This window comes from Cnephaeus nilssonii (genome assembly GCF_951640355.1).
Source record: "Cnephaeus nilssonii genome assembly, chromosome: 2".
Lineage (NCBI taxonomy): Eukaryota > Metazoa > Chordata > Mammalia > Chiroptera > Vespertilionidae > Cnephaeus > Cnephaeus nilssonii.
This window is the reverse complement of record NC_137073.1, coordinates 61,362,598-61,390,390: the sequence shown is the minus strand read 5'-3', so window position 1 is coordinate 61,390,390 and position 27,793 is coordinate 61,362,598. Positions and strand designations below refer to the sequence as shown.

Genomic DNA, 27,793 nt, shown 5'->3' with positions numbered 1-27,793 from the left:
TCAGTCAAGTCCCCGGATTGCTTCTTTTTATACCTGCTAACCACTTCTTCCTAGTCTTCTTATTGCATTATTGTACTCTAAGTTCCATTCCATAACTCCGACTTTAAAAGATAGTGCTTCCTAATCAGCAGCTGCAAATCCCCTTTCTGGAGAAATGCTCTTTGGTTGCCTTCTGTGTTGTTCTGCAGGTTCCCAACCTTCCTCCCTGACCTCTCCTCTTCGCTGTCCTCTAACAGGAGTACATTTTACCTCCTCCTGTTTATCTACTTTCTATTGAAAATTCAAGACCTTCTTCAATCCCCACCTTCAAAAAGACTTCACTGATCAACAACTCATAATTCCTCTGCATCACTATACTTTCCTATATGTATCAGTCTTTCCATGTGCACAAAGACTACATTGTACTTCTTATTAGGTCCAGAAATACTGAAATAATACCTTACACCTGGTAGGCACTAAAACAATTTTTTATCCATAGTAACATCACTCAACACATTCACACACCTCTAAGACACACACTATAATAAAGAAGAAGTTACCTGATTCAATTAAATGCAAACAAAGCACTTCTAATGGATATTGCACAGTGGGGTAGATGTTTATCATTCCTTCACAGGCCTTCTTCAACCTAGCAGTCTCATGAGGAAACTTGAAAATATAAAAGTAAAATTAACTAAGTAGCAATAAAATATACTTCTGGACACTTTCCTATTTAGAATAGAAAACTCACATTAGAGATTTAAAAAATCAACTTACTTTGGATAAACACTGAATGAAATGTCTATAAAGTACTTCATGATCTTCACTAGGAATCTTATCTGATAAATCCAGTGCATTCTCAAAAGCAGTTAAAAGCTGAAACAAATAAACAAAAAAAACTATCATCTGTAGCATATTTAAATTACAATGTAAAGCAGTTGCACGTATAGGACTCACACAAGCTACACACTCAACTAACTGCAAATGCATTTTATGGTATGGCCCTGATCATTCCAATGAGGAAAAACATGTATTTATAAGTTTTGGAGTACATTCTAACTCCACTAGCCAGTGGACTGCACTGAACTAATAAGAAATAACTATAAATTGGCAACATTAATTTAACGAAACATTCTTATAGGTTTGCTGTTCCCTACAAAGTAGTCAACCAGAGAAGTATAGTCTTATATGATAATGTAACTGCTACTGCTCAGATTATTTTTAAAACATCTCTTCTGAAATCACCAGCATGTTCTTTAGAACATCTTTAATGGAAGCAAATTTTTAATCTTAAAATATGTTTTATGAAGTTAAGTTACTCTTTTGGTAAAAGAATACCAAAAATATCACTATACAATAATAAAATAATTTTTTATACAGTATCATTAACTGACTTTGAAAAAAATTCCCAAAGAAGAATTCTAAATGTTTTGAGCCAGAACAGCAATACAAGAATCCAAGCCAAGCACTTTAAAAGATGCCATTCATTTGGTTACATAAGTTCTACAGTTTTAATAATATTTCTTATGCCTCTATAATGTAAACTCATAATACAGTTTACTATCTCAAATTTTCTTTATAAAGCATGGCATAAAGTCCATATAAATAAAGTAAAATTTTACTAACTTAGTCAAGCACAAGGGTTTATAAAATTAAAAAAGGTAATGCAAATAATCTACATGGAAAATACATGATACACTTGTTTCTGAACACAAATAAAGCAGTTATCATTAGCATTCAAGTTGAAAATAACCACCCTCAACTATCCTATTATTGTATTTTTAATAGTAAGAAGCCAATTTTTAGGATAAGTATAATTAGTTCTCTTTCTTAAAGAGATATCCTACCTAATAAAGAGGGAATATGATAATTGACTGTCACACCCTCACAAAGATGGCAGCACCCAAGCCTATGAGGGGATATGCTAATTGAGTGTCACACCCTCAAAGATGGCGGCGTCCAGTCCCCTCAGCTCCACCGGGGCGGCAGGCGCGCGCAGTAGCCCCCAGGCAGGTCCGGCCGCTCCATGCGCCTGTCTCTGGAGTCCCCCAGTCCCCTCAGCCCCATAGCCACCCAGGGCCGGCCCAAGGCACAGGCAAGCCTCGGATGGCGGCTGCCCAGCCACCTAGGGCTGCCTGAAGCTCAGGTAACCAGGGCTAGCCAAGGCTTGTGCTGCCAGCAGTGGCAGCAGCAGAGGTGTGATGGGAGTGTCACCTTCCCCTGATCACCGGCTTGCCTCCTGCCCCTGTGGGCTCCCGGATTGTGAGAGGAGGCAGGCCTGGCTGAGGGACACCCTCCTCCAGTGCATGAATTTTCATGCACCGGGCCTTTAGTAGTATAAATAATTCACAAAAACATCTTACTTATTTTGGTACATGTTTGATTTTCTCATAACCTATACTATTTCAAGGAAAATAATGATGTCATAATATGAAGATATAATTTAAGAGAAGTTGGTAAATCACCTAATTTTGTCACTGCTCCATTTTTTCCATAACTAAATCTATACACAGATAAACCAACAAAGAAACAACTGCAAAACTTATTCTCACATTCTTATCCCCAGCTCTTAGGGTATCCACCTGACACAGTAGGCTCTTGAGAAACATTGTTTTGTTTTGTTTTCTGTGTTTGTTTGTTTTTTACTTGATAAACAGTTTTTTGAATAAAAGAACAAATTAATGAGCAAACAAAGAAATGAGCTTCCCATCCTATATAGAGCCCATCATTGCTTACATTTAAAATTTCAATTCAATTTTAAAAGTGTACACTGAGTGGCTACATACTGTAAGAAACTAAGTTTATTTTTAAACTTACAAATAAAAGAAAATAGAATAATAAAGATATTCCCAATTATGGTTCAAAACCCATGTTTTTTAAGTATTTTAAAATTATTTTCAATTAATTAGTATTTAAAATGCATTTACAAATACTCTAAATAAAATACTCTGGTTGAATTGTTAAATCTCAGTGATTTAGTACTCTTAGTTCATAACATGCCTTTAAGGCACAACGTTTTAGAAATTATAGCAATTTTGTGAAAGCAATTTCATAGTCTCTTTTTTACAGTGAAAAAATAACTGAATATATCTCCTATAAATATAAGGGAGTAAAATTCTGATACCCTGAATACCAATTTCACTCTGTCCAGACTTAATATGAGACTGTAGGCCAATAATTCTGACTTTATCAGGAAGAGCCTCTAAATTTAAAATTAAACACTTACAAAATATCTAGTCTAACATAAAGTACTTTTCTATATTCTACATATAGCATTACCCTTGCCCTGGATGGTGTGCTCAATGGTTAATGTCAGCCCCTGCAACCAAGGGTCACGAATTCTATTCTCATCAAGGGCCCTACCAGGGTTACAGGTTCCATATCTGGCCAGGTAGGGGCTCATGCAGGAGGCAACCAATTGATGTGTCTTTCTCACATAGATGTCTGTGTGTGTGTGTGTCTCTCTCTCTCTCTCTCTCTCTCTCTCTCTCTCTCTCTCTCTCTCTCTCCTCTCCCCCCTCCCTTCCAATCTCTCTAAAAATAAACGGAAAAAATATATTTGGGTGAAGATTAACAACATAAATAAATAAATGTATCATTATGCTTGCATTTTCTAAATTTAGGGGAATAAACAGGTCAATACCAATTGCTGGGTCTCATTATTCTGATCCTCAGTGCTCTCAGCCAGCAACTGAGTCAATTTCCTCCACAGCTGATGAAGCTCTTGGTTGTCTGCACCTGCTTCTTGCCGTATCTTTATCAACTTGTGCCATGTTCGAGCCACCTATTGAGGAAATTTAAAATGGTTATTTAATCTTAAGTACTAAAAATGTCAATAAAGAAATAAAATTTGCAAATAAAAATATTTTCATCTGCTAATATATAAAAATAGCAAAAGCACAGAACTCCATCTATTATGAACTCCATAAAAAATAAGTTGATTGGGTAAATTTACATCATTCTCATATTAGAAATATTACTGAGCTACCAGAGTAGATACAGGAATAATGACAACATGTCCCAATCATCATAACTTATAGCATCAGCTATAGAGACACAGCAAATAGGCCACTATATTCTACAGATAATGCTTTTACTTATTTTATTAATTCCTGCAGTTTCAAAAAGCTTTGGAAGTTATAATACCTAAAATTTGAATTCTAATTTAGTTTTCAATTTAATTTATATTATAAATATTTGTAATTTATATTATACCTCTAAATTATTTTAATACCATAATACATAACAATTTTTAAAATTTTCCCATAAGCTATATGAAAGCTTTCTTCTAGAAATGCTTTTATTAAAAAGAAATATACTACCCCAGAAAATCATTAGCCAACCTCTATGTGTTTCTTGTCTTGGTAATACAGATCCACAAGTTTCTTACAGACATCACACCACTTCTGTTTGTCAACACTTAGAATAAAAAAAAAAAAAAAGCTTTTGAATCTAATTAATAAAAACAATTGAAGGCTTAGAACACCAAAAGTAAATACCTCAATAATATTGTCAGTTACTATATTAAATCAGTAGACACCTCAGCTTTCATATTACAGTAAAATTTTATAAAATGAGACTCTCATAAAAAGAAAAGATTTAAGAAACATTATCTTCGATTACACAGACTGAAAATAACATCAAAGTTCCCAAATTAGTTAATCCTCTATTAGTATTTTTATTCTGTTCTTATCACAATCAAGAGATTCTGCTATAACAGTCTGAAAGAAAAATGTTTCCCGATTCCTAGTACACGATTAGAGTACTTCTACATAATTTTAACCAGTTTTCCTAATTCATGCTTTTAAAGAAACTGGCCTTTCCCCACATATTGATTACCTTTCATAAAGATCCAGGAGCTTTTGGTAAACAGCAGGTAAGTCATCCTTAGCATTTATCTGATTACATTTCTCATACAGGCTTGCTAACCCCTAAAAGAGGAAGTAGTAGAGATTACTCTTCCAAAAACATCTAATGTTCTTGCATTTATTTTGCTAAAGTGACAATCTATAAAGGTTATTCATAATAAAGATAATTATAATTAATAAATATGTCTGGGATTTGCCTACAAATAATTTGGAGTTGAAGGGAGTAGGTACAAGTTTAGATTTTAAAAAAATTGAGAAGATTTTTATTGAAGCTAGATGATGGACATAGAAGGACTCATACCATTGTCTTTTCTTTTGAAAATATATTTGAAATGTTTCACAACAACAAAAAATATTTTAATGGTTATTATACAATTTTAATCTCTAACACATTACCATATAACACTACTTTTACATGGTGAAACAAATACAAAATCCAAGTAGTCTGTAGAAATTGTCATTTTTGTTTCAATAAAGATCAGATATCTTATACCAATTGGTACATAATAAAAACAAGCACCTGTATAAACATGTTATCAGATACCCTCATTCATGCTCTTGTTCATGTAAACCTGAGACAAATGGGTTCATGTACTCCAGAGCCTACCACTTCCTCTTAATCACAGTTTCTAAGCTGTGATTAAGATATGAAACAAAGTGATTAAATATGAAAATTTGGAGACCATTAAATAAGAAAAAAGACTATAAAGACCATTAAATAAGAAAAACGAATTTAATCTGTACTCAAAGATAGAGAATTGCAAATTTTCTATGTTATTTTATTTTTAGAAAACATATTAGCATACATTTCTTTTCTCTCAGGTAAACAGAGAATATTCTTGATAAATCTTCCATATGCATATATAATTAGGAGATTTACATAATAATGTTTCAATTCCATTCCTCACATTTGGAAATAATTCACTAGATTGTTAAATAGGGGTAAATAGCATCTTTGGCACCACTTTTTTGAACTCTTCAGGTTTAAAAAAACAATAAATTTCCATTTTTTCCTCATGTAGAGTTAAGTGGAGGTTTAATTTTTTTTTTTAAATAAAGCTGTTACCTGTAATTTTAAAAATGAGAAAACAACTCTTTCTTATAATATGAGGAAAAATATTTTCACATACCTGCCAAGCTAGTAATTGGTCTGGCTCTAGTTCAGCCGCTTTCTTATAAGCACCCTGGGCCTGATCAGGCTGTTCTAGCTCGGCTGCGGCAACACCAATAAATACCCAGGCATTATAGTTATTTTTCTCTTGTTTTAACACTGTCTGATTAAAAAAATTAGAAGAGCAGGTCATTAAATTTTGGAAGTAATGGACAAACAACAAAAGACAGTCTACCTGAAGGTCAGAAAATCTGGATCTACCACTAACTAGACAATCTTTAAAATGTTATTCAACCTCTGGTCTTCAGTTCCTCAGCAAGAGAGGGAGTTAGACTGGATCAGTAATTTTAAGGGGTCATAAATATGAGGTATATATTTTTTAAAGCTGCCCAAATAATACTGATGTGTCCACCAAATGCGTCCCCTTGTCCCTTAAGAATACTGGGTATAAAAAGAACAATAAGACTGTTCTTAACACCCAACCATCCTGCCTGCCTCCATTCCACAGTGCTAGTTAACTCACAAAATTGTTTTCCATATCATTTAGGATTAAATGATATGTTTGTTTTCCCACTATGAATAAAAACTAATTCATACCTCTTTTTTCCAAATTTATTTTTATAAATTTGTATAAGTATAACTGGTATACAATCTTATATTGGTTACATTAGTTTTAGGTGTACAATATCGTGATTTGACATTTTTATGCCTTACAATGTGATCACCTCACTAATTCTAGTAATCATCTCTAACTGTGTAAATTGATCACAATATTATTGACAATATTTATTTTATACCCCTTTTGTCTCAAACCTCCTATCAACTCCTCTTCCACTCTCACCTTATATTTCACTAAGAAAATAAAAGTCATCAGAGGAGATCGTCCTCATCTTCCCATCCCCAAATTTCCAACATTGACAGTGTGTGGGTCTGCATCTACTTTTCCTCCTTTTAAGATGGAAGAAGTTTCAAAGAACCTCCTCATAAGCTCAGGACACCATCCTCTCTCACCTTCCCAAGGACTTCACTCCTACTACTTCCTCTATCTCTCCTGCACATTCAATTTCTCCTTCTTGACTGGAGCATCAGCATACAAAGGCACTTTAGAATCCACAAACCAAATAGAATTAAAATGTCAACACACTATTAAAGAATGACAACTGTAAGATACAGTAGAGTCCCACAGTAAACACATCAAAAGATACCTAAGAGATATTCAGGTTTTAAGAACTTGGCTTTGATAAGTTACCAATACAGAGAAAGACAAAATTAAGTGTGACAGAGCAGCTTATCGTAGCATAACCACTCTAACCGTTCTATTAAATAACCTTACTACCTTTGTTATACATAAACAGTAAATGATTCACATATCATGAATTGATAATGCTTATAAAGAGGTAATACATTTTCATTGTGGAAGAACAAAATATCAGTTACCTTACAATGTTTCAAAGCTTCTTTGTATTCTTTGTTTCTGATTGCATCTCTAGCACTTTTTAGAGCAGTCTTCACTTCCTTGCTAGACATTCTGTCAAAATAAAAAGCCTGACTGAATGTACAATAATAACCTGCCTAACTATGACAGCTCCAGCAAACTTAACCACCTGAAAAAGGCACATGTGATTCCTTCTACCAGGAACACTCTTTCCCCCTTTCATATACACACAGCTTATTCCCACACCTCTTCAGATTTTCACTCAAATGCCACTTCCTTAGTGAAACCTTCACTGGCCACCCTATTTAAAATGTCAACCCTGCCTTATCCCACTCACAACCACCCAATATTCCCTTAACCTCTTCTCTAACCAGGCATTTATTTTTCTTCAAAGCATTTATCATCATCTTATACACTTATATTTTATACACTATATATTTTACTTAATTATATTATTTATTATCTGTTTCCCAACCCCATCAGAACATAATTTTCACATAGGGAGGGATTTTTGACTGACAAAGTGTACATATTAATAAATACTTCTTGAAGCTCAGTTGCATTTGAATTATACTCTCTCTCCACAAAGTAGGCTAAAACACAGATGATCCTATGGACCAGGACCCAAAACACATACCAATTTCAATTCAATTCTACACTAAGCAAGCTAGTAGAATAAGCCAAAGTCACAGAGTATGAACACTAACACAAATATCAGTAACTCTGATATAAGAGTTTAAGAGAGCATTCTGCTTTTAAGCTAAGTCTCTTTAATATATAAATCAGGATATTAACTTTCTTCATAATAAGGGTTACTTAGGATTATAGTAATATAGTATTCTTTAAGTATTTCTTCATTTAATTTCTTCATTTAAGATATAGTACTTAATTTTAAGTAAACTAACATATCTGAGATTTCACAACTTATTCTGATTTACCAGTAAACAGGTCAAATTTAATTATAATTTGATGTTGAAAAAAAGAAACATTTGTATTTTTTGCCAACTCCACTGACCTCTAATATCATCAGGAAGGTAAAACAAAGCTGCGTAAATGTTAAGTCGTTATAGACTGCAGATGTTCAAGGCAGCAAAATGAACCAGGCAGATGGCTTGATGACCTGGTACATCAACAGTCCTTTATATCCAAAAGAGGCTGAGGTAGAAGCACAAGATCAAAGAAGTTATAGAATTTTAAAAAATCCTTTGACTTAAAAATGTTAGATTAAAAATAATATAAAAGTTAAGATATCATAAAATCAGTTTATCTACAGCCAAAACCAAATTCCCTAATTGACGTTAAACTGACTTTTCACCTACTTACAATAATTATGTAAGTAAAGCAACATATTTCATATGCTATTATTTTAGAAACTGCCCTCTTACTTGCAATTATCTTTGTATAAATTTATAGCTGGAAACTTCAGAAGGATTTTCCTGTAGTTTACAAATCTTGATTGGAGCAGGCAACAAATTTCAATGCTGATTTCACAATAAGTTTTTTCATTCCAAAGTTATCTTTGGTGGGTAAACCTGCAGACTAAAAAGAAAAGAACATCAATAATGATAACATCTCATCTAAACTAATAAAAAAACATCCAATAACAAAATCAAGAGTTCAAGTTAAAAAAGAACAAAAAGAGTTTTAAGATAAGGCCAAGCAAAAACAAACAGAAGAATACAACTTTTCCAGGACAAATATCATCATCTTTTCTATCACCCAACATTGAACAAGGTAGAACCAACCAGGACCAACACTTCCAAGCTAAACATAGCATATGACATAAAAGAAATAGCAAAGAAGGCCTCTCTAAATCAAGAGAAAGACCTAAAGCATGTGAGTCATTAGTGAATCAAATGCTAAACTAGGAATAATGACTGCAAGTGCAACAGGAATTCAAAGAAAAGTATGGTGTGAAGTAATTAACAGCTACCAGATGGAGAAGACAGGACTTGGGAGTGGATATGTAAAGTAGAGCACCAGATTATAGAAGACCTTCATAGTCAGACCAGTTTAGACTTAAATATAGCAGCAAACACAGAGCTGTTAAATGCTTCTAAGTAGGCTATTTTTCAAGACCACTAGAGACAAACTCCATTCTTCTCTTGGTAACCAATACTAATGTTCAATACCCTTCTATATCTCTATGGCTCCATATGTAGCTACAATTACTTATGTAAATACAATTATTCTTGCTTTGGTAGAATCCTGCTTTCTTCTCTTCCTATTCCTTCTTCATTGATTTGGCGTTTAGCATAATATGCCAGCAATGAGGCCCTCTCTTCACCTAAAACACACACACACACACACACACACACACACACACACACACACACGTATGTTTCAAGGGTTTAAGTAACTTTTTTAAAGACAAAAAAAAATCTGCTACTTTCTGGCCCTGAAAACATCTTTCTCTTTTGGGGAAGTGGGGTGGAGAAGGAGAGGTTCATTCACTCATTTTCCAAACAAAGCTTTACTGAGCACCAACCACCTACTAGGTACCATCAAACCCATTTCCTGTCACAAAGTAAAAACCTACTATCCAAAAGAATTCCAGGTAATCCCATACTCCTCTATTTGGGATACTTCCCTCCATTCCGGGCATTTCCAACACTTTAAAGAAAAATCTAGCTCTCTTACAAGTGTCTAATCTTCTTCCTCAGCCCCGCACTCTTTCCCCTTATACCTCTCCTACTTTTTACTCCTCAATTTCTACTGACTTTTTTAAAATAAGAGCATTCATTTTGCACATTTTCACTCAATAAAAGTTTTCTACTACCAACTGAAAAGGTTTTAACTCAACACACCAAGCATAAAAAGTAGCAACAACTTCACTTTCAAAAAGTTAGAAAGTGACAACCAAGCCAAAGAGACAATGATATACCTCAAAACTAATAAATATAGATAGGTGGAATAATACATCCTATACACCCGACTTAAAGCTATGGAACCTTAAGCTATATTCAGTTATGCAGCTACAAAGATTTCACAAAGCAAAAATAATAACATTTACAAATAATAGTAACAATAATGGCAATGAAAGTAATTACAGAAAAGCAAAACTGATACCTTTAAATGTAATGAAAGTCTAAAAGTATTTTGTGATGACTTTTCTTAGAGAAGGAATTGATAAAAACAATCATTTAGTAAAAATAGACTCCAATTACCTATTATTGAGCATTCTAAGCACTTACCTTTTACCTATTATCACTAGCTCTATCTTCTTTCTGCATCGAGTTTCAGATTGCTCCTTAACCGTTATCCATCTAAATTAGTAAAATATGAAACAGTTAGGCACATAAAAAGGAGGACACACCCAAGACCTACTGAACTTTTTTTAATATATTAGATTCAAGTTCAATTTTCATAAATAACTTAAAACATGAGAAATAATTATGTACAATTTTTCATCTTTTTTTCTTTCCCAAAGAGACACTAATCTTAATCTCCAACTTTCAAAATTAGTCTAAACCATGTTCCCGTAGCCTCAGGAGATAAAAGGAACTTCCATAAACAATCAAGTTCTGAAAAAAATATTCCAGGAACACAAACTACACTAACTTCAATATAAAAACTGAGCCAAAAGAGAAAATTATCTATTTCTGCACTACTTTGTTTTGAATCTAGGACAATTAAGGGCACTTATTTATATCCAATTTGCAACCTAACTACACCAAAGTGATCCTTGTTCTAAGCCATATAAAGAATTTAAATATTTTTAAATGATGCCCACATTATGCAATTAGAATACTGTAGTTCATAAGTTAATGAAAATAGAGATCACTTTTTAAAGATTAAAAATCCATCTAAATAGCCATCTAAAATATTGACACAATTTCTACATGACTACAAATTCTAAGTATTTTTTATGGCATCCCTGGAATAAATTTTGTCAAACAAAATTAATCCAGAATGCTTCATGGAGAGAATAAAATGGTTTTGAAAAACTGAACAAATTTTTTAAAATATCTTTTTATTAATTTGAGAGAGAGAGAGAAAAAAAAAGAGAGAGAAAGAGAGAGAGAAACATCAATGATGAGAGAAAATCATTGATTGGCTGCCTCCTGCATGCACCCTACTGGGAATCAATCTCACAACCAGGAATATGCCCTTGACTGGAATCAAACCCGGAACCCTTCAGTCGGCAGGCTGACACTCTATCCACTGAGCCAAACCAGCTAGGGCTGAACAGAATTGTGTTGTTTTTTTTTAAATATGCTACTTGAAAACTAGGAAATGAACAAAATTGAGATGAAGCAGGTGGGGATGAACAAGAAACAGAAAGTGAGTTTCTGGACTAAACATGCTATCAATATACTTAAATTGAATGATTAGTTCCACAGAAAAGCATCTTACTGTAAAGAAAACAAAAATTTGTGATCTAAACAATGTTCAGGAAAGTAAACATTAAAACAAGGGGTGGGGAGGTAAAATAAATGTTAAAACCTGACTCTTCATATCACTAACTTCTTTAAGCCCTCTTCCAGCTACACTTGATTATTCTTCTCATCCAACCTATTTTAATTTATTACTCAGTCACTTCAACTCTGTTCTTACAAAATACCCCAGATTTTATCAGTCCCTTTATTCTGCCATATCCACCCACCAAAGCAAGACTTAACCTGGTTGAGAAGGGGCTTAGGAACTGGATGGATCTGGGTTCAAGTGCCATTAGACCCTGGGCATCTTATTTCATAACTCTATGCCTAGTTCTTCATTGGTAAAGTAAGGATTACATCAGTTACCTGATAGATACATAGACAAAGTGCCTGAACACAATACATATAATGTCTGTTCTCCTTATCTACTGCCACCCTCTAAATCAGGGGTGAGAAACCTTTTTTCTGTTAAGGGCTATTTGGATAATTACATTATTCACAAGCCAGACAAAATTATCAACTAAAAGATTAGCCTGATGCCCGGCCTGTAAGGCTTGGTGGTTGAGCATCGACCTATGAACCAGGGGGTTATGGTTCAATTCCCAGTCAGGGCACAATTCCCGGGTTGTGGGCTTGGTGCCCAGTAGGGAGTGTGCAGGAGGCAGACGATTATGATTCTCTCTCATTACTGATGCTTCTATCTCTCTTCCTCTCCCTTCCTCTCTGAAATCAATAAATATATATATTTTTAAAAATTAGCCTACTCTATTTAGTCAAACATTTAACTAACTCACCCCTAATGAATGCCTTGGCAGGGCCAGACCAAATGATTTCGTGGGCCTTATATGGCCCATGGGCCGGATGTTCCCCACCCCTGCTCTATATCAACTTCACTACTTTTTTCCATTCCTAATCCACAGTGGTTATTATATACTTTCTCTACACATGTAAGATCCCCAAGCCTCTCCTTCCTTGATTTCTCAAGAAGCAACCTTCTTGCCTATGTTCCTCAAAAGATGGCTATCATTAAATACAAGTACCCTCTTCAAATTGGTCAGTGTACATACAAATACTAGATTAAAGCCTCAACAGACACCACTCCCTCTTCTGAACCACTGAAGCATTAATTGGTGAGTTATTCAACTGACACTTAACAGATACTTTTTATTATTCTATATAGATGTGTCCTGTCTCCCAAGTCAAAAAAGTCCCTAGATAAAGGTAACGTACCTTGATGTAATATACATAATTACAATGATGTAAGGAGTTCCTTACATATCCAACACCTATTGCATACTACGACCTTCCAGCTTTCAGAGCCTACTCAAAAACACGTAGTTTTCAGTTCCCCCAAAGCAGTAATTCTCCATTTGCTAAAGCGGGAAGAATCTTCTTTTCAACATTAGCTCACATTACTTTTTTCACTAGCACCAGAGCTTCCACCTCTACGTCTTTACTCTCCCATTCAGCCTGTCCACATTTGCTTCTGTTTATTCAAATGCTACATGTAATTCAAGTGTCAAGCATAAAGCCTTCTCAGATGAATCTAACAGTAGTCCAAACTTTATAATTTATCTATACCAACATTTCCAAAAATGTATTCCAAGAAATATTAACTGCTTAAAGGTGTTAATATATAGCCTAGTAATTTTGTGAACAGTGCACATTATATATATGTCACTCTTTGAAAGCCACATGCATTTTAGCATTTTAAAGTCTCTGAGAAGTCCTAAAGACCCAAACCGGCAATTCTACAACTTATGTTACTATGAAACATTTATTCAATGAACAATAATTAACATTGTGAAGCAACCTAGTATTCTCCAAAGTACAATTGGGATTTGTGGTTTTGAGTTTTGATTTGTTTGGCAACTAACAACTTTTTTCTTTCTTTTTTTTTCCCCTTTGTTGCTCAATCCCTCCATGACCCATGCCCTCTGCCCAGAGCTGCCAGCATAGTCATTAACTGTACTTTTTTTGATACCTTTTATACTGTTATTAAATTTACAAGTAAGTGTGTGTGTGTGTGTGTGTGTGTGTGTGTGTGTGTGTGTGTGTGTTTCCCACAATTAGCCTGGAAGTTCCTTAGGAGCAAAGACTATTTACACTACTCTTTTAGTTCCTAGTATCTGGCACATTGTGATATTCAACAAACGTTCACAGAATCACAGCAGGTGAAGACAATACTAAATTTAATCCACGGTCACTAACTGGACATTAAAAGAAGTATGAAGAACTAAAATCTAGATCAAGACTTGCAACTGAAGACTTTTATGAACTGCACAGTTAAGTATTCCACTAAAGCAAGCAATTCCTAACAAACAAATCTTTAATCAGGGGTGAGGAATCTTTTTTCTGCCAAGGGCCATTTGGAGATTCATAACATCATTTGTGGGCCATACAAAATTATCAACTTAAAAATTAGCCTGCTATATTTTGTCAAACATTTAATTAACTTGCCCCTAATGCCTTGGCAGGGCCAGACCAAATTATTTCCTGGGCCTTAAATGGTCCGAGGGCCAGACATTCCCTCCCTCCCCCACTTTAACTGATGACTTAGACATGTAATGCAGCCCCTACCCTCATTGAAACACACATAGACATACATGTACACACACAGAGATGCACACTCACATCTCAAAAGTTCCTTTTCTGATAGAGTAAGTTATGATTAGCAAAAATGCTCTATGTGCAGAGAGTGATGAAAATAATGAAACCTGAAATTATATAATAACTAGTTGAAGGAATTGGGGAAGGTGTTGGGGTGGGAGGAAAGGCAGGGAAAGGTGAGAAGGGTAGTTTATAAGGAGAGATTATTCATGGAAAATGAAAAGAAATGGATGAATGTATGGCTAAAAGTAGAGAAAGGCTGACTTCAGCTCAAAATAAGAACTTTTAATAATCAGACCAGAAGAAATGTGGAATGGCTGCTCACAGCAAGTGTGTTTCCCATAACTGGGAATGAAAAAGCACAGACTGGACAACCCACTGGCGATAACAACGTAGGACAAATTGAATGTCAGATAAGAAGTTAGACTAGAAGCCTCTTAAGAGTCTTCCAGTGTATGTGTCTGGGGACCGAAAATACTCATCTCACTCCAGTCCAATTCAACACTTGCCCCCACTGACATTGTCAAGGGAAGAAAAAGGGGAAAAAAGATGTATTCTATTCCGTCCGGCTGGTGTGGCTCAGTGGTTGAGCGTGGACCCATGAACCAAGAAGTCACCAGATCAATTCCCGGTCAGGGTGCATGTCCGGATTGCAGACTTGATATCCAGGAGACGGCAGGTTGATGTTTCTCTGTCATCAATGTTTCTATCTCCCTCTCCCTCTCCCTTCCTCTCTCTCTAAAGTCAATTAAAAAACATATTTGAAAGTTGAAAGAAAGAAAGAAAGAAAGAAAGAAAGAAAGAAAGAAAGGAAGGAAGGAAGGAAGGAAGGAAGGAAGGAAGGAAGGAAGGAAGGAAGGAAGGAAGGAAGGAAGAAAGAAAGAAAGAAAGAAAGAAAGAAAGAAAGAAAGAAAGAAAGAAAGAAAGAAAGAAAGAAAAGGAAGGTAGGTTTATTCCTGTCATCCTGACTGGGAATTCAGAATACATGTCCTATGAAAACAAGATCAGAGAGAGTAAATACAGTTCACAGAATCAGTAATGTGCCATAGATAAAGGACATTTTTGATTAATCTAAATGTCAGTCAACATTGTTCCTATGGTAAAATGTGTTCAACATTCCAAATTAACTCAGAAAAAAATTTTAAACACATCCTGTTCATGAAAGAACATACCTATATCACCTTCCATGTTGTAATATTATTTCACTTTTTTTTCCTTAGCGTTCCTTGTGTACAGACTATTGTGTATATATCTGTATTCACCACATATCTTTGGCATGCTGCTTGGTTAATAATTCTGCTTCACTAAAAGTGAGTAAGCTCAGGAGAACGTCATGAAATTTTGTAATTAACTAGAGACAGAGTATGGCAGGGAGTTAGGGTACAGATTACTCAGATTCAAGTCCTACTCAGCCTGGCTCCCTGGGTAACCTTGGGCAAGTCATTTAACCTGTCCAAGCCTGTTTTCTCATTGCAAAATGGTGAAAATGAGGATGATGGTAAATATTCCATGTAAAAGTACTTGCCACACAGTAAATGCTCAATAAATGTTTAGTATAATCCTCAGAACGGAATAAGTGTTATACATTAAATAAGGTCTGTCCCTTACTACAGTTATTTTGTGCAGAAACAGTCAGATATTAGTCATTAAGAGTTGGTTTTACGTTAACTAAGTACTGCAACGCCTCCTTTCCCTGTCATATTGATACGATTAACATGATGTACAAATTATATACCTGAAACTATGACAATGAAATCAGGAATTTGGCTCTGGGACGGAAATCCGTTCCTTCCAGATTTTTCCAAAGGACTTTCAACAGTCAAGAAGGACCTGTGATTCTTCCGCAGCAAAACAATGGGTTCTGAACCTACGTCAATTAATCGCTCACGTCACACAGAACCACACTTCCTCCTCCAAGAGACAGCTGCCCGCTTCTCTCCTCTGCACTCTGAAAGCAAGATGCACCTAAGCTTTTCCCTGCCTAGGACCTGAAACTTGACCTCCCAGGCCCCGCTCCTCACCCCACCGAGTACAATAAATTCTAGCTGCACCGGCAAAGGCAGGAGTGAGATGAGGCAGACTGCAAATTTCCCTGGGGTATCCACATCGCACCTGCGGCGGTCCAGTCAGAGGCCTCCCAAGGAACCACCGCTCCAACGTAAGTGACAGACGCGCCGCCACCTCATCGCCTCCCACCTCACGGTCCCGCTTACAACTCAGCCACGCTTGTTCCGCGCAAAACGAGCACCCTCGGCCCCTGACCCTTTCTCTCTCTACGTTTTCATTTCAACCATTTCAACCACCGACCAAGCCCAACTTCTGCAAAAGCGACAGCGACCCTAACCCACCTGGGTCAGATGCTCCTCCTACAAACCAGTCTGGAGTCCCGGCGCATGCGCGTTTCCCCAGGCATGGCTCACGTGACTGGAAGTGACTCGCTCTTAGTTTGCTCCGAATTTGATTAAAAGGTCTTAACAGGAGTTAGGGCGGAGAAGTCCACCTGTGCGCATGTGCCCACTCTGATCCTGATGGGAGTTGTAGTTCTGCGGGTGAGGCGCAGGGAGGAAACCCAACTGCGATCCCCGCCCACCTCTTCCCTGCGGGAGGAAGCGGGCCCAGCGCCCGGAGACCGGGCTGCCAGCTTCTCTCTGCGATGCTGCTGCTGTGCCTGTCGGTGGTCGCAGCCTCGGCGCTGGCAGCACCAGCTCCCGGGACTAGCGGGAAGGGGCGGGGAGCTGCTCGGGAGCGGCCCGATGCGCCTAACGTGGTGTTAGTGGTGAGCGACTCCTTTGTAAGTACCGAGAGGGGGCGGAGGGGGCGGAGGGGGCGGAGGAGGGCGGCGCACCCGTCCCGATCCGCTACCCGCCCACAGCCTTTCCGGTGCTGCAGGCTTTGGGGAGCAGAATCTGAAACTTGCAAACTTGTTTAACCCTGGTAAAAAGTAAAAAGCGCATTTTATCTTGAGGCCCCGTATACGCACACGTACAGTACACCACATAGATATGCATACAATACATATAAAACAATAGTGAATGAAATGTGCTCTGATAGCGTCTTTGCAAATCTTTTGATATTTTATTGCTAGCCTCGATTCACTAAAATTATTTTACCACTATTAATGAACGGTCAGTCTATAACCACGTTTGATTTAATAGTAGAGGAAATAACATTCTGCATCTCCATAAAAGCTTGTTAGTTTTCCAGCGGTCACTCCCCCAATTCACCACAAGTTTGCAGAAATTTGTGTTTGGGCGAGAAGTGAAGAAAATTAATGTGTTTTGCCCTAACCGGTTTGGCTCAGTGGATAGAGTGTCGGCCTGTGGACTCAAGGGTCCCAGGTTGGATTCCAGTCGAGGGCATGTACCTTGGTTGCGGGCACATCCCCAGTGGGGGGTGTGCAGGAGGCAGCTGATCAATGCTTCTCTCTCATCGATGTTTCTAACTCTCTATCCCTCTCCCTTCCTCTCTGTAAAAAATCAATAAAATATATTTAAAAGAAAGTTAACGTGTTTTGTTGTTGTTGTTTGCCCACGTATCCGATAATCCTGTCAGTGCTGATTTAAGTTAATTAGTTGATATAATTTGATTCACTCCCTGATGATATTCCAGGGAAATAGTGTGTGTGTTGTTGTTGAATCCTAAACTTGAACAGTTTTTGAAACTTTCCCCAAGCCATCAACCAAAAGAATATTACTATCAATATTACCTGATACTTAGTATTATTCCATGATTTTAAAACGAATGCCTGGGCAAATGTTTGGTTACTAATTATAACATTAGTTCATTATCACTGGGAGTTAGTGTGCTCACTTGGATAGTTGGTGTTAAGCATGGCTGGTACTAGAGTGCTTTTAATCACCATTGTTGTATTGCCTTGCTCCTAGACCAGTGGTCGGCAAACTCATTAGTCAACAGAGCCAAATATCAACAGTACAACGATTGAAATTTCTTTTGAGAGCCAAATTTTTTAAACTTCTTCTAATGCCACTTCTTCTAAATAGACTCGCCCAGGCCGTGGTATTTTGTGGAAGAGCCACACACAAGGGGCCAAAGAGCTGCATGTGGCTCGCGAGCCTCGGTTTGCCGACCACTGACCCATGATGATTAAAGTTACATAATCTGGATACGCCCGTAGGATTTGTTGAGAATATTACTAAAGTAATCTTTACGGTTACCTAAACTTACGGAACAGGCAGTATTGGAGAGTAACATGTAAGAGTTCATTAGGGAGCGCTCTTGAGATCAGAGGGAAAGGAAGGACGCAGGATTGTACCGAGAGAGAAGTTGGGTTTTGCTGTAGACATGGAGGCCTGGGTTGACCTTACGGGTAGTTCTCAAACTAGTATGATACCTCAGAACTGATTCCAGTGGGGTGAGGCGCCAGGCCTTTGTACCCTCATGTTGGATGGCCATTAGTTATGGGCTGCTCCCAGAATGGGGCATGATCTTGGGCAAGGTAACTTTCTTCAGCAGAGGCAATCTTTTGTTTCTAAAAGGAAATGTAGGTGGTGCATCACAACATACCTAGAAACTTCCAATGCTGACTGGGTCCTTCTCATTATTTAGGTCTCAGACTTCCCAGAGAAACCTTCCCTGTCCACTCTATCTGAAGTAGGTCTCCCTGTTATTCTGCGTCTCGGGTTTTTTCCAAAGCACATGCCACAGTTTGTAATTATTCATATTTTATTTACCAGTATACTTTAGTCTCCCCCACTAGATTAAACTTGAAAGGCACCAGGGACTATGTTTTATCTCCAGATTGTATCTCCAGATCATTCATAGATCCTGGCACACAGTAAATACTCAATAAATATTGGTTCAATCAGTCCATCATCCTGCAAAAGAACTTTTCAGAAAGTCCCGTTAATTTATTTACTCTATTCTAATGAATCTAAGTGGAACACTGAATTGAATCCTCTGGATTTTGAGCCAGATACTGATATCACTATCTATACTTGTTTTTATTTGTTGAGGATTTTAGGGTCGTAATGAAGTCCTTTGATGTTTATAAGTTTTAAGGTTAAAATTAAATGAGACAATTTTCTTTTTTCGTCATGCAATCAGTGTTAATTAAATTTCTTCATTCCAGGATGGAAGGCTAACGTTTTATCCAGGAAGTCAGGTAGTGAAACTTCCTTTTATCAACTTCATGAAAGCACATGGCACTTCCTTTTTGAATGCCTACACAAATTCTCCAATCTGTTGCCCATCACGTGCAGGTATGAACATGCTTAATATTAATGAAAGAAAGTGGCCACACACTGAAGATAATTTTACAATTTAAAAGATTATTCCCAAAAGTAGTATAGCAAGTAATATTTGGCATTTAATTTAAAAATTTTAAGTGATAAGGGTTTTAAGGTATGTATTGGGTATTGGGGTTATTAGATTTTCTAATTTATTTTTCCAGAATAGGAATTTTTATCATTTAAAATGGTGTTTCGTTCATGTGTTACGGTTTCATTTCCTAATGATTGAGTGACTAAGAATCTTTTGACCAAGCAAATCAGGAAATATTCATATTTCCTGGAAGAGTTATATTTCTAAGGAAGTTTTTCGGTAAGAGTACAAGGAGTTGGGAGGGGACTTCAGAGTATACCATAAAGTAGTTAGAACTTGTCATAAATCAGGTATATCTGAAGTTTTCCATGTTATTTCAGATTACATCTCTTCAGGCTTAATTAACTTCTATCCCAATCTAATCATTTTATTATAGTAATTTAACAAATAGGTATAGTTTTAATGGCAAAACTTGTTTCAGTGACATTAAGCCATGAATAACTGAGAAACGGGAAAAAAACTGCCATTCTTATATATTCTGTCTCTTCTCTGACGGTTGTTTTCCTCATTCTAATATATGATTGGTTGCTTTGGAACTCATAAATAGCATTCAACAATTTGCTTTTGTCTGTAAGTTCCCAGCATGATATTCTCTGTGATTTGAGTCACAAGTTTGCCTACATTTTCAGTACTATCAACTATATAATCACCAATGATTAAAGGAATCCTGAACTATATTATAAATTATATTTCAATGATGAAGGACCAGGTATATGAAAAAAATAGTTTTGTTACTTTTTTACATTTCCAGAACATATTTAACTAAAAATTTACACATTTACACTCCCCTTTCTCTCCCCCCCCCCCCCCCCCATCCTCAACCCTCATTTCTGGCAATCACAGGCAGTTGAATTTGGTTCTTTTTAGATTCCACATATATGTGAGATGGTACAATATTCAGTACTTTAACTTACTTCATTTACTATAATGCCCTCAAGGTGCATCCATTGTTGCAAAAGCCAGGATTTCCTGATATTTTATAGCTGCATATTAGGTAGATGATAGGTAGATATCACATCACATTGATTTTATTCATTTCTTGATGGACATTTAGGTTGTTTCTATCTTGGCTATTGTAAATAATGCAGTGAACATGGGGGTGCAGATATTTCTTTGAGCTGGTTACTTAATTTGCTCCAGATGTATACCCAGAAGTGGAATTATTGGATTGATTATATGATTGTTCTGGTGTAATTTTTTTTTTTAGGAATTTCCATAGTAACTTCCTCAATTTTCCATAGTGGTTTCACCAATTTAGATTACCATCACCATGCATGAGGGTTTTCCTGGGTATTCTTTTCTCCAATGCTTGTTATCTCTTGTCTTTTGATAGTAACCATTCTAACAGGCACAAGGTAATATCTCATTGCAGTTTTGATTTGCATTTCCATCATGATTAGTAATATTGAAAATCTTTTCATGTACCTGTTGGCCATTTTTAAGTTTTTATTGGAAAAAGGTTTATTCAGATCCTCTGCCCATTTTGTAATCAGTGTATTTTGTTTGTTTGTTTCTTGTTTTTTGCTATTGAGTTGTATGAGGTCTTTATATTTTCTGAATATTAACCCCTTATTCAACAGATGATTTTAAAATTATTTTTTCCACTCCATGGGTTGCCTTTTCATTTTATTGATAGTTTTCTTTGCTGAACAGAAGCTTTTAATTTTATGTAGTCCCATTTATTTATTTCTGCTTTTCTTGCCTTTGCTTTTGGTGTTAAATCCAAAAACTTATTGTCAAGATCAGTGTTGAGGACCTTACCTACTACGTTTTCTAGAAATTTCATGGTTTCGGGTTTTATGTCCATGTGTTTAATCCATTTTGAGTTGATTTTTGTGTATGGTGTAAGATAAAGGTTCACTTTCCCCAACACCATTTATTGAAAAGACTAGCCTTTCCCCATTGTATATTTTTGGCTCCTTAGTCATAAATTAATTGACCATATATGCATGGGTTTATTTCTGGGCTGTCTATTCTGTTTCATTGATCTATGTGTCTGTTCTATAACAATAATGTACTAGTTTGATGATTATAGATTTGTAATATAGTTTGAAATCAGGAAGTGTAATGCCTCTAACTTTGTTCTTCTTTCTCAAGATTGCTGTGGCTATTCGGGGTCTTATATGGTTGCATACAAATTTTAGAACTGTTTATTCTATTTCTGTGAAAAATACCATTGGAGTTTTGATAGGTATTGCATTGAATCTGTAGGTTGTTTGGGATAGTATGGACATTATATGAATATTAATTATTTCAGTCCATTAGCACATATTATCTTTCCATTTATTTGTGTCTTCTTCAATTTCTTTAAACCATATCTTGCAGTTTTTAGTGTACATATCTTTCACCTCCTTGGTTAAATTTACTCCTAGGTATTTTATTCTTTTTGATACAATTATAAATGGTATTTTTTTCTTAATTTTTCTTTCTGACAATTGATTGATTTGTGGATTTTAAACCATCTTTGCATTCCTGGAATAAAGTCCAATTGATCATGGTGTATGATCCTTTTAATGTACTGTTGAGTTCTGTTTGCTAATATTTTGTTGAGAATTTTTGCATCTATGTTCATCACGGATATTGGCCTGTAATATTTTTTTGTATTGTTCTTGTATGGTTTTGAGGGTAATGCTGGCCTTATAAAATGAGTTTGGAAGTGTTCTCTCTTCTATTTTTTTTTTTTTTGAAGAGTTTGAAAATGACTGGTATTCTCATTTTACTTTTTGGTCCTGGACTTTTCTTTGTTGTGAGGTTTTTTATTACTGAGTCAATTTCCTTACTCATAATTGGTCTGTTCAGATTTTCTATTTCTTCATGATTCAATATTGTTTGATTGTATGTTTCTAGGAATTTTTCCATTTCTTCTAGGTTATCAAATTTCTTGGCATATAACTTCATTGTAGTCTCTTATAATCCTTTGTATTTGTGTGGTAGCAGATGTAACATCTACCTTTAATTTCTAATTGTATTTATTTCAGTTCTTTCTTTTTCTAGGAAAGTCTAAAGGTTTATTTTGTTTATTTTTTTTAAAACCAACTCTTAGTTTTATCAGTCTTTCCATTCTCTTTCATTTATTTAAACTCTGATCTTTGTTATTTCCTTTCTCTTACTAACTTTGGGCTTTTTTTTCTAGTACTTAAAGATGTTCAATTACTGTTCATTGACCTCTTTCTTTTTCCTTAATGTAGGTGTTCATCGCTATGAACTTCCTTCTTAGAACTGCTTTTTATGCATCCCATTAATTTTGGAATGTCGTATTTCCATTTTCAATTGTTTCAAGATATATTTTGACTTCTCTTTTGATTTTTTCTTTGACCCATTGGTTGTTCAATAGCATGTTGCTTACTTTCCACATATTTATGAATTTTCCAGTTTTCTTCATTGTAGTCAGAAAATTGCTTGATATGATTTCAATCTTCTTAAATATATTAAGACTTCTTTTGTAGCCTCATATGATCTATCCTGAAATGTTCCATGTGTACTTGAGAATAATAATTTTTTCTGTTGCTTTTGGATGGAATGTTATTTAAATGTCTGTTAAGTCTATCTGGTATAACAGGTAGTTTAAGTCCAGTGTTTCCTTACTGATTTTCTATTGTTGTTGAAAGTGGGGTATTGCAGTACCCTAATACTATTGTATTGCTGTCTATTTTTCTCTTTAGGTCTGTTAATATTTGAAGAAGGATTTATTGAATAAATAGTTGTAGAAAATGAGATAATGAATCATGAACTACTTAGTGATTATTTTTGTGATTGAAAGAAGACTCTAGAATCAGACAGGACTTATATTTAATTCCAGCTGTATTTACATTAAGCAACTTAACCTATAAGCCTTAGAGACTCACCTGTAAAATGGAAATAGTAACTCCTTGCAGAGTTGCCCCTTGATAAATGAGGTAATTAGAAATGTTAGGTGAAGCACCTAATGCAGATATGTTTTATTCCAGAGCATGAGCTCTAAACTAGTTGACTCTATTCTCTCTTGCAGTAATTGTCTTAATAGTTAATGCAAATTTTTAAGCTGACACTGATCCCAATTTCTTCTTTTTCCCCCAGCAATGTGGAGTGGCCTCTTCACTCACTTAACAGAATCTTGGAATAACTTTAAGGGCCTAGATCCAAATTATACAACATGGATGGATATCATGGAGAAGCACGGGTACCAAACACAAAAATTTGGAAAATTGGACTATACTTCAGGACATCATTCCATTAGGTAAAAAATAAAACAAAAAATAGTCCTCATAAGCTTTTCTCTGCTATATCACATAAATGTACCCTTTTTAACTTTTTAAAAATTTCTCTAATAAGGTAAAATTAAATCTCTTAATCCCTCAATGTGTTAATTTGGTTAAAACATTATCTTTCTTAAATCTAATTAAAATATTAAATTTGCTAATATACTGATAATTTTTTCTTAAATATTAAAGGTCATTAAGATATCTATTAATTTGTTTAGCCCTTGATTTATTTTTACTGAAATTTTGTTATATAATGGCTGCTTTATTATTTACTTTACAGTTTTCTTGCTACTTGTTTTTGTGAGTTCATTCTAATGTGAGTCTATTGTAACTTCCTTTTTTTTTTTTCATTTTACTAAGTCCTCAAAACCAGGTAGTCAAGCATGGTTGATAGTAGTAGAGATCTAGGAACAGATTAACTACTTTTGAATTCTAGTTTCTCTGTATACTACTAACCTGTGGTAGTATAATCTTGGGAACATTATCTAAGCTCAGGAACTTTAATTTCTTTGTTGTAAGGATAAAATGAAATAATATATGCTGAAAAGATCTAACATAGCAGGTCTGAAACTTCTATCCTTAGAAAGACCTGCTTTCAAAGTTGGCCTTTGGCTGACATCTGGAAACTTGAATTTCAGGAGTGTTCCGTGTATCCTCTAACTGATCAATGACGTACTGTGTACCTAGAGTGTTTGTACAGTGTGGTTTATTCTGAACACCTGATTCCACTCTGGGAGTCTGCAGTTTTGGTATGTTCTAGGCAGAGGGTGTCTACATAATCAGCCCACAATTTATTGGGTATTAAGTCTCTAATGAGCTTTCCAATAGACCACACTGTACATATATTGTCATAGACAAATGCTGGATGAATTAAGTGTGTCCTTTGTGACTCCACGTGGCAACTTATACCTTGTTTCCTGTGGAATCACACTAAGCATATTTTCCCTTTGCGGCTATTGTGTTGTGTATCCTTTTTGCTGTAATAAATCATATGCGAGTAAAACTCTTTGCTGGCCCCATGAGTCCTCCTAGTGAACTTAGGTGTGATCTTGGGGTCTCCCAACACTTGAGACTCCTGGCACAAATATATATTAAGACCTCAGAGCAGTACCTCTTGCCTAACAGGTGCTAATTGAGGGCTATGGTAAATATTGTAGTGATGAGGATGATGCTAATGATTATAATAAGAGCCAGAGAAATATATTCAGTAAAAATAATGGTGCATGTAGTGAGATAAGTAGTGTTCCCCAAAAATTCATATCCACCAGAGTTTCAGAATGTGACCTTATGTGGAAATAGATCCAGTTTGTAGATTCAATTGGAGGTGAAATCATCCTGGACTTAGAGTGAATCCTAGTCCTATCAGAAGAGAAAAGGACACATACACACAGAGAAGGCAGTGTGGAGACAAGAGACATAGTTGGAAGTGATCGCATCTAAAATCAAAGAATGCTAAAAGATCACAAGCCAAAGAATGCTAAAGATTGCCAAGAGTTACCAGAGGCTAGGAAGAAGCAAGGGGATATTCTTCCCCAGAGCCTACGAGCTACGGTTCTCAACAGGTGTGCTGCGGCACACTGGTATGCCGCAAGAATTTTTAAAACATGCAATACCTAACTACTACTCATGGGCACTGGCCTGTTCTCCCTTAGATTATCAGATTTTAAAAAAATGACAACAGCCAACACAACAATAGCCGTCTGGTGTGAATGAATCAAAAGTATACCTACTTTTTGACAGATGGACAAAAAATATATTTTTTGGTGTGCTGCAGAATTTCTAGCCTCCAGAACTGGGAGGGAATAAATTTCTGTTGTTTTAATCTACCCAGTTTGTAGTAGTTTGTTAGAGCAGCCCAAGGAAACTAATACAATGACTTTTGGGTAAACAGATACTAAAATAATCTAGAAGAATCAGAGTGAGCAGGTCTTCCAATAATGTCCTTTTGTTCAACCCCTCATTTCATCATGATGTTGATGAGATGCCATAGGAATATAATGCTTTTTTGTATCAATTGGCCAGTGCTAAAACTGGTTTTGTTCTATGTCATTTCACTAAAGTCACAGAAACCATCAATGATGTTAAGGTAGGACTTAACTGTATTAATCTTGCTCTTCTGGTTAATGTTAAATTTTTTTCCTTTTCTGTCTTCCAAAATCTAAAAGATATCAAGACTGGAACCCCAGAAGTATCCTTTTCCCCACCACTGTCTTCTAATCCATCACCAAATATTGTCAGCTCTACTTCTTAAATATTTCTCCAATTTATTCACTTCTCATTATATCCACCAAGTACTGTCATCTCTTGCCTAAACCACTGAAATGGCCTCCCAACTTTTCTTCCGACTAATTTTCTACAGGAAGTCAGAGTGATCTTTTTAAAATATATATTTGATCAAATGACTTGCCTGCTGATAATTTTTCAATGGTTTTTATCTCGGAAGGTAGGCTAAAATCCCAAATCCACAACATCCTATATAATAAGAGAGGAATATGCTAATTAGCCATTACACCTTGAGGCATAACGACCAACAGCATAAGGACCAGGTCACAGATCTGCAGGAGGGTGGGGCAGCGAACTATAAGCGGGTGGCAAAAAGCTACAGGAGGAGGCAGGGCAGCAAACTATGAGGGGGGCAGGGGGGGAGGGGGAGGGGGTAGTGGGGTGGGGGAAGTTACAGAAGGACGGGGCAGCAGGCAGAGAGCTACAGGAGGGCGGCAGAGAACTACTGGTGCATGGATTCATGAGCTGAGCAGGGCTACTAGTCCTATCTAATCCTATCTAATAAAAGAGTAATATGCAAATTGACCATACCTCTGCCACACCCACCAGCCATGCCCACCAGCCAATCAGGGGCGAGTATGCAAATTAACCCCAACCAAGATGGCTGCGGCCACGGAGAGAGCAGGAGGGAGGTTTGGGTTTCCCCAGCGATGGAAGAAGCCAAGCTTTCTGCACACCCTGGCCGGCCCAGGCCTCTGCTTAAGGCTACAAAGTTTCAATTATAGAAGATAAATCCCAACAGAAATGGCTGCCACCACAGAGCGAGCAGAAGGCTTGGCTTCGCTCCAGGCTACAAAGTTTCAATTGTAGAAGATAAATAAACCCCAGATACCAGCGCCTCCGCTTAGGTCGAGGGGGGGCATGGCCTGCCTGCAAACCACCACAGGCCCCTTGCTCAGGCTGCCCCACGCCCCAAGGGAACCCCCACCCTGATCCGGGAAACCCTTCAGGGCAAACCAGCTGGCCCCCACCCATTCACCAGGCCTCTATCCTATCTAATAAAAGAGTAATATGCAGATTGACCATCGCTCCAACACACAAGATGGCTGCCCCCATGTAGTCAAAGATCCTGCCCCCATGTGGACACAAGACGGCCACCACAAGATGGCCAGCACGGGAGGGCAATTGGGAGGGACCAGGCCTGCAAGGAAGGGCAGTTGGGGGCAATCGGGCCAGCAGGGGAGGACAGTTGGGAGGGACCAGGCCTGCAAGGGAGGGCAGTTGGGGGTGATCAAGCCTGCAGGGGAGGGCAGTTAGTGGTAACCAGGCTGGCAGAGGAGGGAAGTTGGGGGCAAACAGGCTGGAAGGGGAGCAGTTAGACATCCATCAGGCTGGTAGGGGAGTGGTTAGGGGGTGATCAGGCTGGCAGGCAGAAGCGGTTAGGGGCAATCAGGAAGGCAGGCAGGTGAGCAGTTGGGAGCCAGCAGTCCTGGATTGTGAGAGGGATGTCCCAGATTGGAGAGGGTACAGGCTGGGCTGAGGGACACCCCCCCCCCCATGCACGAATTTCATGCACCAGGCTTCTAGTTGTTTATAAGACCCTACAT

General features: G+C 36.8%; 2 protein-coding genes across 6 annotated transcripts in view; one reads left to right on the top strand and one right to left on the bottom strand.

The window, feature by feature from the left end:
* SKIC3 (SKI3 subunit of superkiller complex) overlaps positions 1 to 27,793 on the bottom strand; it is a 124,239-nt gene that overhangs the window by 53,315 nt on the left and 43,131 nt on the right. The window contains exons 1-11 of one of the 4 annotated variants that reach the window (XM_079781137.1): positions 16,731 to 16,793; positions 10,588 to 10,659; positions 8,779 to 8,932; positions 8,409 to 8,548; positions 7,396 to 7,486; positions 5,978 to 6,121; positions 4,819 to 4,910; positions 4,323 to 4,398; positions 3,623 to 3,763; positions 757 to 855; positions 540 to 648 (exon numbers count right to left, since the gene is read on the bottom strand). In XM_079781137.1, the coding sequence (XP_079637263.1) occupies positions 540 to 648; positions 757 to 855; positions 3,623 to 3,763; positions 4,323 to 4,398; positions 4,819 to 4,910; positions 5,978 to 6,121; positions 7,396 to 7,485 (751 nt within the window). In that variant the 5' untranslated portion in view covers position 7,486; positions 8,409 to 8,548; positions 8,779 to 8,932; positions 10,588 to 10,659; positions 16,731 to 16,793. Of the gene's footprint in view, positions 1 to 539; positions 649 to 756; positions 856 to 3,622; positions 3,764 to 4,322; positions 4,399 to 4,818; positions 4,911 to 5,977; positions 6,122 to 7,395; positions 7,487 to 8,408; positions 8,549 to 8,778; positions 8,933 to 10,587; positions 10,660 to 16,117; positions 16,399 to 16,730; positions 16,794 to 27,793 lie in introns of those variants that run through there. The other 3 variants (XM_079781139.1, XM_079781138.1, XM_079781140.1) reach the window with 3 other exon arrangements.
* The window catches only part of ARSK (arylsulfatase family member K), a 34,936-nt gene continuing 24,036 nt past the window's right edge, over positions 16,894 to 27,793 (top strand). The window contains exons 1-3 of one of the 2 annotated variants that reach the window (XM_079781151.1): positions 16,894 to 17,173; positions 19,472 to 19,601; positions 23,779 to 23,938. In XM_079781151.1, the coding sequence (XP_079637277.1) occupies positions 17,036 to 17,173; positions 19,472 to 19,601; positions 23,779 to 23,938 (428 nt within the window). In that variant the 5' untranslated portion in view covers positions 16,894 to 17,035. The remainder of the gene's footprint in view (positions 17,174 to 19,471; positions 19,602 to 23,778; positions 23,939 to 27,793) is intronic. The other variant, XM_079781152.1, reaches the window with a different exon arrangement.